General features: G+C 38.2%; 1 protein-coding gene across 4 annotated transcripts in view; it reads right to left on the minus strand.

Annotated features, from left to right (window-relative positions):
- Positions 1–14,280, minus strand: part of pacsin1a (protein kinase C and casein kinase substrate in neurons 1a) — a 90,389-nt gene that overhangs the window by 30,462 nt on the left and 45,647 nt on the right. For 2 of the 4 annotated variants that reach the window (XR_013815479.1, XM_079803178.1), the window contains exons 1-2: positions 9,259–9,447; positions 2,110–2,230 (exon numbers count right to left, since the gene is read on the minus strand). Coding sequence is in view for 2 of the 4 variants with exons in the window: in XM_079803178.1 (XP_079659304.1) it covers positions 2,110–2,169 (60 nt within the window). In the remaining 2 variants the exon portion in view is untranslated. Of the gene's footprint in view, positions 1–2,109; positions 2,231–9,258; positions 9,451–14,280 lie in introns of those variants that run through there. The other 2 variants (XR_013815478.1, XM_079803179.1) reach the window with 2 other exon arrangements.

The following is a 14,280-nucleotide window of genomic DNA, read 5'->3' on the forward strand; positions in this document are numbered from 1 at the left end:
TTTAGCTCCTAAACTCTGGAATAGTCTTCCTGATATTGTTCGAGGTTCAGACTCGCTGTCCCAGTTTAAAACTAGATTAAAGACGCATCTCTTTAGCCAAGCATTCACATTATAATTATCTTTTTATACTACAGTTAAATCGGATCAAAAGCATTAATATAATATTCTGAACAGCAGCTACGCTAATCATTTCCCATCTGCTTTTCTGTTGTTATCTCGGGACACTAGTCCCGAGGTAAATAGTTCATCAGCTCCAGTTTGTATCCAGCCTCTCATGGAGACTTCGGATGCCCCGACACCTGTGATGAGACGACTCCACGCCTGTGAAGAGACGACTCAACGCCAGCATTGTTATGGCCTAGATTAATACACGATTGATTAACTTTTTCGAACATTATTCTTTAACATTGTCTTTCTAACATTTTTACTGTACATCTATGAAATGCACTTTCTGTAAAGCTGCTTTGAAACAATGTGTATTGTGAAAAGCGCTATACAAATAAATTTGAATTGAATTGAATTGAATTGAATTGAGGCAGTGATGCTTTGGGCAATGTTCTGCTGGGAAACCTTGGGTCCTGCCATCCATGTGGATGTTCCTTTGACACGTTCCACCAGCCTAAGCATTGTTGCAGACCATGTACTGCCTTTCATGGAAACGGTATTCCCTGGTGGCTGTGGCTCTTTCAGCAGATAATGCGCCGCCACAAAGCAAAAATAGTTCAGGAATTGTTTGAGGAGCTCAACAACGAGTTTGAGGTGTTGACTTGGCCTCCAAATTCCCCAGATCTCAATCCAATCGACCATATGTGGGATGTGCTGAACAAACAAGTCCGATCCATGGAGGCCCCACCTCACAACATCTTGGTGCCAGATACCCCAGCACACCTTCAGGGGTCTAGTGGAGGCCATGCCTCGACGGGTCAGGGCTGTTTTAGCAGCAAAAGGGGGACCAACACAATATTAGGATCATAATGTTATGCCTGAACGGTGTAAGGTTAGGTTCAGGGTTAGTACCTTCCTAGTTATAATAACGTTATTGTAACTGTTATAATAAGTGCATACCCATACAGCAACATAGTGTCGTCCCAGATCCGGCCCACATCTGGTACGTGTAGATTCCATGTGTATCAGATGTGCGGATCTGGGCAGATGCAGTCAGGGTATGATGAACATGCAGAACAGGACTGTAAAATAAAGTGCTACCGGATTTGGTTCAGGGTTAGTTGCACATAATTATGCAAAATGAACTGCTATTACTATAGTAACTACATGCAACATATAACAAGGACACTAATAAAGTGTCACCTTATTTACTTTAGATATTTGGATAATGTACATCTAGATACAGTACAAACCCTGTTGTTGGAGGGATGGGGGTTGCATTCCTGGATGTACTTTATCCTTACATAGGCTACATATTGCTCTATTGCATTAAGAGATACGAGTTTTTCATTCTGAACAACCTTTATAGTACAGTTCTCCTTCTAGGCGGGTTAGGCGGGTTTTACCACTGCGCTTTATCTCTCATTCAGCTACACTGACCTTCACACGAGCTCTGATGAGTCACATCAGCCTGTAAATAAAACCTCATAGTAGCACACACACACTGACAGGGCTCTTCATTCACAGTCGGTCATACAGACACACAAAACTGGCACATCCAACGCTTTCAGACGGCTGTCAGGATGCAGGTGCTGCTCAATGCAGGTGCACTAATAACTCGATGGCCTGACTGGAAGTAGACCGTGTGCCGGAGCATCTACTTAATATTGCTCAAACACCAACAAAAACACACAAAACGCTCGGTCTGCATCGCTATCTGAGCACTGATTGAATATTGACATAATACTGACATGATGCTAAGATTGTCCTGGCTGCCAGACCCTCACAAAGGGCGATGTGAAGGGCTTTGGCAGCATCACAGGGGCCGGCAGTGTCGTCTAAATAGAGGCCATTGTGAGCTCATTCTGGCAGATGCTGACACTGTGAACACAACATCCCCCTGTTTTCCAACTATAGCTGGCTAAAACACAACACAACGATTGACGGCCGGCTGAATAACGTAGCAGTGTAGCATTTAAAGGAAGGAAATGGTGGTCTTTGTACCTCCCAAAAGCTGTCCATGGCCTCATCAGAGACAGTGGATTCATCGTAAGAGCCAGACATCGTGCTGGGTGATGCGAAGCAAGACTGAACACGTCTGCAGAAAAGCGGACTTCCTCAAGCACTAAAAGAGAGAGAGAGAGAGAGAGACACACAATGAGACACTGTTTGGACACACAAGTCACACTAAAAATATAAACGCCATTTCAATAGATGACTCAATATCAAGCTGGCATTTGTTTGAAAGTACAAGCACAAGTAAAGTTTTCATTCAAAACATCTCACAAACTGTAAGTCTGAAATGATAAAACAATAGATAAAGTGTTCAAGTTCAAGAAAAGATGTTAAATTCAATATATTCATAGTTAATGTGATGAACTACACCTGTGGTTACTCTGCTGTGACTTAAACTTGAGGAGAACTGATTTATACTAAAAAATAACCAGGGCCTGATTTATAAAATGTTACGTAGAAACCGTTCTACATTTGTTCTGATATACGTGTGCGTGTGATTCAGAGAAACACCTTTTCCCTAACAAGCCTACTGCGATCTTCAAGCCCTCCGGTTTGGGGAAGTTCCACTCAAAAAGACTGAAACAAATCATTTCACACTACAAATAATCCTTATCCGGCAGGATGAGTTCAATGCACTGGAATGCACAAAGAATTGTCTCTCCAGATCCTTCAAACGTCTCTTTCCAGGTTTTTTTTTCACATGGATGCTTTAAAAAATCCCCCCCTTTTCACTTCTTATCCCGATTAGCAGTGTTTACTGGAATGTCTCTATTATTATTGATTTATTTACCTTTACTTTACCGGGAAGTCTCATTGAGATTAAAATCTCTTTTACAAGAGAGACCTGGCCAAGGTAGCAGCCATACAGTTAGACAACATTAAAATACAAAATAAAATACAACAAATACAAAATAAAAATCAATATTAGAACATAGTATCCTCTCGACAAAAACAATTATGATGCCTTTAAATTCACCAATAGACACCAATTTCTCTCGTTTTAAATCTTTTTGCAAATTATCCATGATAGGAAAATGCTGTAAAATCTCTAGGTACATTTAAAAGCGAACACTTTGAAGAGCGCAGCTGGTAACTGCCAGAACTAACACAACGAAGAGTACAAAGATACGCTGGAAGTTTACCTAGCATTGCTTTATAAATAAAAATGTAGCAATGCTGTTCTAAAGCAGGTAAATACAATATTTATTGTCTGTCAAAATGACACAAATCATGTGTTTGATAAATGTTTGCATACTTTATCACAGCTGAAGTGAAATAAATGCAATATTTGGCAATACACAGACTGTAAAAAAATGTTTTTGAAAAAGTAAGTTACCTGGTTGCATCAACATTTTGAGTTCATTGAAATTAAAAATTTGAGTTAATACATTGAACATTTTGCGTAACCATATTGCGTAATTATGTGATTTGTTTGTAATAATGCAGTGAAACATGCCTAGTTGTGCTATTTTCATGATTTATCACTTTTCTTTTTTTTAGTTCAGATACAATAATATTTTGAGTTTCTATTTATTTAACCAATTTCCTTCATTGTATTAACTCAAATTTTTAATTTCAATGAACTCAAAATTTTAAGGCAACCAGGTTACTGACTTTGGTAACACTTTAGAATAATGGTCATTAGTTAACATTAGTTAACTACATTAGTTAACATGAACTAATAATGAACTGCACTTATGAAGCATTTATTTATCTTTGTTAATGTAAATTTCAACATTTACTAATGCTTTATTAAAATCTTGTTAACATTAGTTAATGCAGTGTGAACTAACATGAACAAACCATGAACAGATGTATTTATATTAACTTACGTTAACAAAGATGAACAAAAATACAGTAACAAATGTACTGCTCATGGTTAGTTCATGTTAGTTAATACATTAACTAAGGTTAACTAATGACCATTATTCTAAAGTGTTACCCTTACTTTTTTAAGTTAAACCGACAATATTTTTTACAGTGCAGATGTTTCAGACATTTTCATTTATGCACTGCTTAATACAGCGTCTGTTTGTACAAAAATAAAGTTCAACATAAGCCTACACTATCAATGAAGCGGGGTCTACGTTTTTTATCAGTTTTATTTTGATAAACATGACAATATAACATCGCGACTACATGAAAAGAGGTTTTACTGCTATAAAAAAAAAATCTGTGTGCATTAGTGGAGCTGAAGGTTTTAGAATAAACACGAAACACACGTGATCGCTGTCATGCGGTGAATCCGGCCAATCGTGGAACAGCTGTGTCGTCATCAGAGCTCATGCAGTCCAGAGTCCTGCACGGGGACGGGTGACCCGCGAATATTGCTGAAACGGGTGAAAAACATCCTAACTGTGTCGGTGCTACGTCATATTCTCGCGCATGCGTCGTGGAGGCACACACGGAAGACAAGAACAAGTTGGATAAAGTCGTTATTTTGATTTTTTTTGCGCACAAAAACTATTGTCGTCGCATCGTAAAATGATTGTAGAGCCACTGTGGTGAGATGGACTTTGTAACAACGTTTTAAGTGCCTTTTATGGGTCTTGTGAGTGTAAATGTACTGAATGCCAATGGAGGCCCATCTGAAGCCTTTCTCAGCATCAGCTTTCAACAAAAATATCTTCATTTGTGTTCCGAATATGAACGGAGGTCTGACGGGTGTCGAACGACATGAGGGTGAGGAATTAATGACAGAATTTTCATTTTTGGGTGAACTAACCCTTTAAGTTCAACTAATTTCCTTTAATATAAATTTAAGCTATAGTATATTTGTATTTTATTATAAATAACATGCAATTGAGTGTCTGAAAACCTTGCATTCAGTTTGCACTTAAGTATATTCTTTCAAAGAACATACATTTTCGTAATAAGGACTATTTTTAAAAGTGTACTTTTTTTTATACAGGTTTGGCAGATGCGTGTATCCAAAGTGACTTGGCATTTAAGGAAGGCATGCATTTGATCAGTTAATGACTCCCTGGAAATCAACCCCATGACCTTGGTGCAGTGCTCTGCTGTTTGAGCTACAGGAACACTCATTTAGTCTGCTGACTACATGCAAAAGAAGGCTAGAAGTGATGCCGCGTTACTAATGAACACATTTTATTTACCACATACTGCTTATCGAAGGAAAACAAACAATTGCTGTCAGAACAAATTACAGCAAAAATAAAGCAGAACCTTTGTGACCCACTCTACCACAACATGGCTTCACGAACCTAGAACTATATCTGAGGCTGATACACACAGATTCATGACACGGTAAACCTGGACCCCTGAGCAACGCAAGAAGTGAATATGGTTTAATGAGTCTTTAACCCAGTTTCTAAAACCCAGGTTCCTTAAGCCCACAATGTCTGATGACACATATTGAGCACAGTAGAGAAAGCATAATGACACAGGCAGCCATCTTGTGAGAGCCTTCAGATTTCACACTTTATTAGCTATTTGCTCCTCGTGGCTATATAATGGCCAAGTAATATGAAGCCATTCATTCATTCATTCAAAAATAAAGTGAAAAAGTAACTAGTGATGTTTGCATATTCAAGGATGACACACTGTATTGATACACTAACAAACCGTACAATGTACGGAAAAAAAATCATTAGAAAAATGGAAAAGATACTGGTCATTTTCTGCCAAGACACTTTTCGGTGTGTTTACAGACATTACATCCTTTAAGCCTAAAGCAGAATTCAAAATACGAGGGAAACACCTGTGAAAAATCAATTCCTTCATCTAAACACTACACTGTGCCCAATTTTTCTAAACTATTTTTTTTTAGAAAGTATGAATAGTTTCATGGGATTTTCTGCATTCATTTCTGAGAAAGCTGTCTATTCGGGCAACTGTACACTAAACAAACCATATAAGACAATAAAAAGTGTTTACACAGAATCAATTCTTAAATATTGAAGTTTATTTTGCTCAACCCACTTTTTGACCTCGGTTTTATCTCTGCAAGTTGTTTTGCTTTTATGAAACAAAGTCTCACTAATTTGAATTAGAAGTGCCCATGAAACCATATCCACTTGACAATTCTACTTCACAACATGTTTCATGACAGATATGATGAAGCCAAGACTGACTCGTCATTACATATCTCGTTTATGATTAACCAGTCCCCATAGAGGAAACATAGAGACACACAGGCAAAGCTGTTATCAGAAATACCTTTGAGTTTAGTGTCAGGACAACAGTACAAGTGATATTATTTATATTTTTTTAGATTTAATTTGCGAACTGCAAGACAGTCCATATTCAGCTCTCTTTTCATTCAATTTATGAAGACCAGAGTGAGAGAATATTGTGTCTCTGCTAGAGACGCTTTGGGGGCCCGTTCACACTAAGGACAATAACTACAAAGATAACTGTAACTAAAGATTCCATAATCATTCTAGAAGCAGAAAATGTATATATGTTTGTATTGAACATTGATGGAGCAACTGACTTCATATGAAAATAAATCATAAAACTGGTTTGTTTAAAAATCGTATAAATGTGTGAGGTGGCAAAGATGGCCTTTTACCCAGAGAAACAAGGGGTAAAACCAGCATGGGGCAAAAGACAATATTGATGCAAATACTTCGGCTAAAATTATATGTTTTGAATAATGTATAAAATTTGACTTTAATGTCTTAAGTTAGCACTATTTTTGGTTTATTTTTATAAATAAAAGAATTCATTTTTGCTCAATAAATATACTTTCAACATCAAACGGCTGGCAGGGCTGCAACGAGCTTCTTCCTGGGTTAGTGACATCGCAAACCCTAAAATGTACATAAACCCCGTTCCCAGGTCACGCAACAAAGGGGGCTAACATGAGCTCTTGAAACTCCGCCCTCTTCTAGAAGTGGGGCGGGAGCAGCAGCTAATTTGCATTTAAAGGGTTAGTTCACCCAAAAATGAAAATTCTGTCATTAATTACTTACCCTCATGTCCGTTCATCTTCGGAACAGAAAAGAAGATATTTTAGTTGAAATTTGATGGCTCTGAAAGGCCTCCATTGGCACAATGCACGGTTCACTCTCAAGACCCTCAAAAGGTACTAAAGACGTCGTTACAAAGTCCATCTCACTACAGTGGCTCTACAATAACTTTATGAAGCGACGAGAATAGTTTTTGTGCGCAAAAAAACCCTAAATAACGACTTATATAGTGATGACGATTTCAAAACACGGCCTCATGAAGCTTCGAAGTGTTGTGAATCAGCGAGTCGAATCATGATTCGGATCGCGTGTCAAACCGCCAAACTGCTGAATCGACTCAATGATTCATAACGCTTCGAAGCTTCATGATGCCGTGTTTTGAAAACGTCATCACTATATAAGTCGTTATTTAGGGGTTTTTTGCCCACAAAAACTATTCTTGTTGCTTCATAAAGTTATTTTAGAGCCACTGTAGTGAGATGGACTTTGTAATGACGTCTTTAGTGCCTTTTAAGGGTCTTGAGAGTGAACCGTGCATTGTGCCAATGGAGGCCATCAGATTTACACTAAAATATCTTCATTTCTGTTCCGAAGTTGAACGGAGGTCTTACGGGTGTCCAACGACATGAGAGTCGTTATTATAATTAATTACATAATTTTAATTTTTGGGTGAACTAACCCTTTAAAGGGACACACAAAACGGCACGTTTTTGCTCACCCTCAAAAAGTGACAATTTTAACATGCTATAAAATGATCTGTGGGATATTTTGAGCTAAAACTTCACACACACACACATCAGAGACTTATTTTACATCTTGTAAAAAGGGGCATAGTAGGACCCCTTTAATATAATTATTGAAACATGTATATCATGTGTTTAAATATTAAGAAATGCATTTTTGTAAATTAAGTTGCAGTTTAGTTCATTTAAAATATAAAAACAGTAAAATCACATTTAATTTGGCATTACTGCAAAGCGCCCTTAAGTATAACCTGTATGAGTTTCAATCCAACAGTTGACAGCACTCATTGACCATGGTAGGAAAACAAATACTATGGAAGTCAACGAGTGCTGTCAACTGTCTGGTTACCAACATTCTTTCAAATATCTTCTTCTGTGTTCAGCAGATGAAACTCATACAGGTTTGGAACAACATGAGGGTGTGTAAATGATGACAGGATTTTCATTTTGGGGCAAACTATCCCTTTAAGAAACATAGTCAGTGTGCCCTCTTTAGAACACTTAAGCAGGCTTTTGTTTTATCAATATATTATCTGCAAGTACAGGATTTGTTTTAAAATATACGTATACACTAGTGCACATTCAATACAATCAAGCACATTTCTTTTTCACAGGGGATGAGACTTGATTGCAAGTGCTTAGTAATGTTTTAGCACCAATGTTGTGTGTAATAGTGGTACAACCGATTATTGAATTTGCCCTAAAGTGAAAAATAATGTCTGCTTCTGTCACTTCTCTGGCATTTTATCAGAACATTTTCAGAGTCACAATATACTAATTACAGTGAATACAGACTAACCTGTCAGGGGTCAGGAAAACACTGACATAAATTGTTGCCAGCATGAGAAAAACTATTATTAGATATTATCAAAAGACAAGACAGTGGTGTAATATGAATTGTTCACTGCAAAGCACTCTGTATCTGTATTAGTTTTGGATTATCCATTGAGCTATAAGCGTACGAAAAGAGGTTATTTGCTGTATTTATATTTAGGATACTGTTATTTATATATTTAGGATACCGTAGAGAAAGTCACCACTCTTTCTCTAGATTACAGATCTGCAATTGAGATTCAGGGGATGATTTTTCAACAGGACCTCATGCATCTTTCCTATAATATCCACTCCATCTCACCCATGTAAACATACATGCGTATAAATAATTAAATACATTTTTAGACAAATGCATAGGCACAAATCATATATATTTACAAAACGAATTCCAAACATTTTATCAAATGCATGCAGATCAAAAAGACCATAAGACCGTTTCCGTGAGGTGTGTCCAAACATTTGACCCGTAGAGTATAGGCTATTGCTAGCAATATCATATGCGTTCTGCAGAGGTTTTCATAAAAGATAAATCACTGATCTACTCCAAAAAGACCCTTAGCAGAACCAAACATAAGGAAAAAATCTTCCATTCATAAAGAATCTATAGCTCGTTGTTTTAAACTTACCAACGGCGAACCCATCCACAAACAATGGTAGGACCTTTAAAGAGTAAAATGTTGCAGGTATCTGTACACAGGTCCGGCAGCTGATATTATCTGTCTTTTTTTGTTCAGCACTAGATTTTTATGCGGTCTCAGTTTTGGAGTGTGTCTGGAGCTCATGTAGAGGATAATCCTGCGGTGTTCCACTTGAATGGCTTAGACAGCATGAGACAAGGGGTTATGGGGAGGAGCGAGAGAACGAGAGAGAGAGAGAGAGAGAGAGAGAGAGAGAGAGAGAGAGAGAGAGAGAGAGAGAGAGAGAGAGAGAGAGAGAGAGAGAGAGGGGTGCACTGGGAGAGGGTGTGATCACACTCACACACTGGGGAACATTGTGATGGAAAACTGCTGGGTTGCTCTGGTGAGGGGAAATGTGTACATTTGCTTTTGTTTTTTAAAGGGTTAGTTCACCCAAAAATGAAAATTCTGTCATTAATTACTTACCCTCATGTCGTTGGACACCCGTAAGACCTCCGTTCATCTTCAGAACACAAATGAAGATATTTTAGTTGAAATCTGATGGCTCTGAAAGGCCTCCATTGGCACAATGCACTTTACACTCTCAAGACCCTTAAAAGGCACTAAAGACGTCGTTACAAAGTCCATCTTGTCCACACGGCATCATGAAGCTTCGAAGCGTTATGAATCAGTGAGTCGAATCAGCAGTTTGAATCGCCAAATTTCAGCAGTTTGGCGGTTTGACACGCGATCCGAATCATGATTCGACTCACTGATTCATAACGCTTCGAATCTTCATGAGGCCGTGTTTTGAAATCGTCATCACTATATAAGTCGTTATTTAGGGTTTTTTGCGCACAAAAACTATTCTCGCCGATTCATAAAGTTATTGTAGAACCACTGTAGTGAGATGGACTTTGTAACGACGTCTTTAGTACCTTTTAAGGGTCTTGAGAGTGAACCGTGCATTGTGCCAATGGAGGCCTTTCAGAGCCATCAGATTTACACTAAGATATCTTCATTTGTGTTCCTGAGGTCTTGGGGTCTTACGGGTGTCCAACGACATGAGGGTAAGTAATTAATGACAGAATTTTCATTTTTGGGTGAACTAACCCTTTAAGGTAAAGCATCAGTTTGTAAAAATGTTGGGGGCCCCATAACTACCCCACTCTCCAATACACCCCCGCCCCGAACCAAACCGAATGGGTTCGGTTCTGACTAAAACTCATCATGTATGCATAAGGAAAATAGTTTTCAGTTCCTCAAAATAGCAACGCGCCAACAATGCGCCTGAACACAGCTGGTTTTCAGACCAGCACACCCGATGGGCGCGAGTGCATTTGATATTTAAACAATGTGACGCTGGATGTGAAAATGATAACTGCAGCGAGCTGAAACTAGCAAAACAAAACTCGCCGGGTGTCTGATAGGGCCCTATGTTTCTTAAGGCACTTTGTAATAATGTCAAATAAAAAAAAATATTTACGATACAGGCCACTGACAATTTCCATGACTGCAATTCATTATGTGTCCAGTGTGATTAGGGTCGAATATCTGCAGTACTGAAGCCATATAGACTGAAAATCAACAGCGATAAGACCAAAGTTATGACAACCGAGGGAGTAAAAAGACCAGTCACCATAAAAAAGAAGATTGTTTCGACTGCTGAAGTTCTTAGCTGAATTGGTCAGGCAACAACAGCAGCGTTGGTGTTTGTGGAAGAAGGCCAACATCACTACTACGACTAAGATACGACTCTTCCGAACCCTGGTCATTCCTATCCTGTTATATGGATCAGTTCACCCAAAAATGAAAATACCCCATGATTGACTCATCCTCAAGCCATCCTAGGTGTATATGACTTTCTTCTTTCAGACGAATAAAATCTGAGTTATATTAACCCTTAATTGCATGAATGTTTCACCAATCATTATTACATATTTGGGTCTTTAGCGACCCGGATCTATTTCTAACACGGATTGATCTCTACCTGTCGTGATAATACAACTCTCCTGATATTATAGTAACAATTACAGAAGAATAAAATAAAGCATATTTTGTTACATTTTGGAGTTTTGAAGTGTTCAGTTTGAGCAGATGTTTTATACCATCGACACTGTCCTCGTCAGAACACATTTCCTAGTACATCTGGCTCATATTTGCGATCTTAAACATATTTTCAAAATTAACATTTTGATTGCTGACACCTTCTCCACCAGATCCATCATCAAGTGACAATGACACTATTATTTGATTGGATTCAGTATTTGCTCTGCAGTAATTTCAAATTTTGCTGATGGTACTTCCTCTTCTTTTGTTTTCTGCCTGCAGTAACTATGAGTGTTAGCGTCACTTCATCATTATCTATCAGACATCTACACCTTTTGGAATAAAGGTAAATTATACTGATTCAGTCATCAAAGATTGAATTATTGTTGAAAAAATATTACACTGTTACACACTTCGGGTCGTTAGCAACCCTATACAATTTATTGGCAAAAAATGAATGGGAAAACAGGCATTCTTTTATAATTGTATTATTTTTTTCTTTTTATAGTGTTTATAATGAATTGATTGAGGAATACTAAGAAGGTTGATGTCTAACTTTAAAAAAAATAATGAGGAGGAAGGTAGTGAATGACGTCCCGGGTCACTAAAGACCCAAGGTATGCGTTTAAGGGTTAAAAAATGTCCTGGCTCTTCCAATCTTCATAATGGCAGTGAATGGCAGCCCTAAAATTGAAGGCCAAAAAAGTGCATGGAATATTATAATTGAAATAAATAGTGTACATTTAATTGTTGAGTGAAATATTTCTTTAAAAGGAGAAGATACCCATGTGAAAAAGAAGTACAATTAAGCATTCTTTTGAGGGGGTACTTATTATTGAAATAATAGACTTTTAAATATTAATGTATTGTTTTTGGACACAAAACTGCATGTTAATTGTATTTAAGTTTAAAATCTTAATTTATATTAAATTCAATTTCTGTAGCTGAGCTTTAGAGTGCTTTTTTGACCCACTTAAGCACAGCACAAACGAGATGGTTTAACTATTGTCAGAGATGCTTCATTCACAGCATGTCTAATGTGTCTAATGTCTCTAATTAAACCTGCAAGCAGCAGCCAGAGAAACAACACAAGGCTCCTGAAGCGAAGCCTCCACAGGTTTGGACCTCACAGAGGTGACGGCTAAAATAAATCCAGTGACGGAATAAGGGAATAGTCAGGTGAACTGAGGGGACGATGTTCTAGTTGACGTGGATTGCCACAGACAGGAGGAGAGAGAGAGAGAGAGAGAGAGAGAGAGAGAGAGAGAGAGAGAGAGAGAGAGAGAGAGAGAGAGAGAGAGAGAGAGAGAGAGAGAGAGAGAGAGAGAGAGAGAGAGAGAGAGAGAGAGAGAGAGAGAGAGAGAGAGAGAGAGAGAGAGAGAGAGAGACGATGTCTCATGTTCTGTGTGATTCTGGGGGTGCAGGGAGACATTTTATTAGCAGGACATCATACACCTGGACAACACAGGAATGCAATGAGAATACATGCCATGCATTAGAGGCAGCCTGTTAATGTATTCAGTATTCATTTACAGGTTTTGAACAATAATTAGCTTGCTTGCTCTCATCTGTCTTTCCTTTATTTGCTAGGCCTGTCAATCAATTATTCATTATTTAAATCATTGTATTACTATGCCAGATTATTTATAGGAACTAACTGGCTAAGTCAATATATCGTTCATTTTCATGAGACAAGCGGACATTTGGTGCTTCAAGCTTGAATTGCTTTGATGGTTGGAAATCTCCATAATATGAACTTCACATACATTAATATTTATGTTTAGCAGCTATATTTATCCACAGCAATTTGTAGTTCATTTAAAGAGCACCTATCATGGAATTTTGAAATTTACCTTATTTTCATGTAGTGTGTAACATAGATCTAAGTGAACAAAAACATCCTGCAAAGTTTGAAATATGGCAGTGCACCGTATATATAGTTATTTTCTTTCAAAAGTAAGAGTCGACTCTGAGTCATTTTTAAGAATCGTTAGAAGCTTTTTCTCTGACTAGATGAAGTCAACTTGTCAAGTTATTTGAATACGATAACGATACGCCCACTTATTGCTCCAAGACGCCAGTGAAAACTAGAAAACATCATGGAGACGAGACGCCAGTGAAAACTAGAAAACATCATGAAGACGAGACGCCAGTGAAAACTAGAAAACATCATGAAGACGAGACGCCAGTGAAAACTAGAAAACATCATGAAGACGAGACGCCAGTGAAAACTAGAAAACATCATGAAGACGAGACGCCAGTGAAAACTAGAAAACATCATGGAGACGAGACGCCAGTGAAAACTAGAAAACATCATGAAGACGAGACGCCAGTGAAAACTAGAAAACATCATCATGAAGACGAGACGCCAGTGAAAACTAGAAAACATCATGAAGACGAGACGCCAGTGAAAACTAGAAAACATCATGAAGACGAGACGCCAGTGAAAACTAGAAAACATCATGGAGACGAGACGCCAGTGAAAACTAGAAAACATCATGGAGACGAGACGCCAGTGAAAACTAGAAAACATCATGAAGACGAGACGCCAGTGAAAACTAGAAAACATCATGGAGACGAGACGCCAGTGAAAACTAGAAAACATCATGGAGACGAGACGCCAGTGAAAACTAGAAAACATCATGGAGACGAGACGCCAGTGAAAACTAGAAAACATCATGAAGACGAGACGCCAGTGAAAACTAGAAAACATCATCATGAAGACGAGACGCCAGTGAAAACTAGAAAACATCATGAAGACGAGACGCCAGTGAAAACTAGAAAACATCATGAAGACGAGACGCCAGTGAAAACTAGAAAACATCATGGAGACGAGACGCCAGTGAAAACTAGAAAACATCATGGAGACGAGACGCCAGTGAAAACTAGAAAACATCATGAAGACGAGACGCCAGTGAAAACTAGAAAACATCATGGAGACGAGACGCCAGTGAACACTAGAAAACATCATGGAGACGAGAC

The sequence above is a fragment of the Gobio gobio genome (genome assembly GCF_949357685.1).
Source record: "Gobio gobio genome assembly, chromosome: 21".
NCBI classification, from domain to species: domain Eukaryota; kingdom Metazoa; phylum Chordata; class Actinopteri; order Cypriniformes; family Gobionidae; genus Gobio; species Gobio gobio.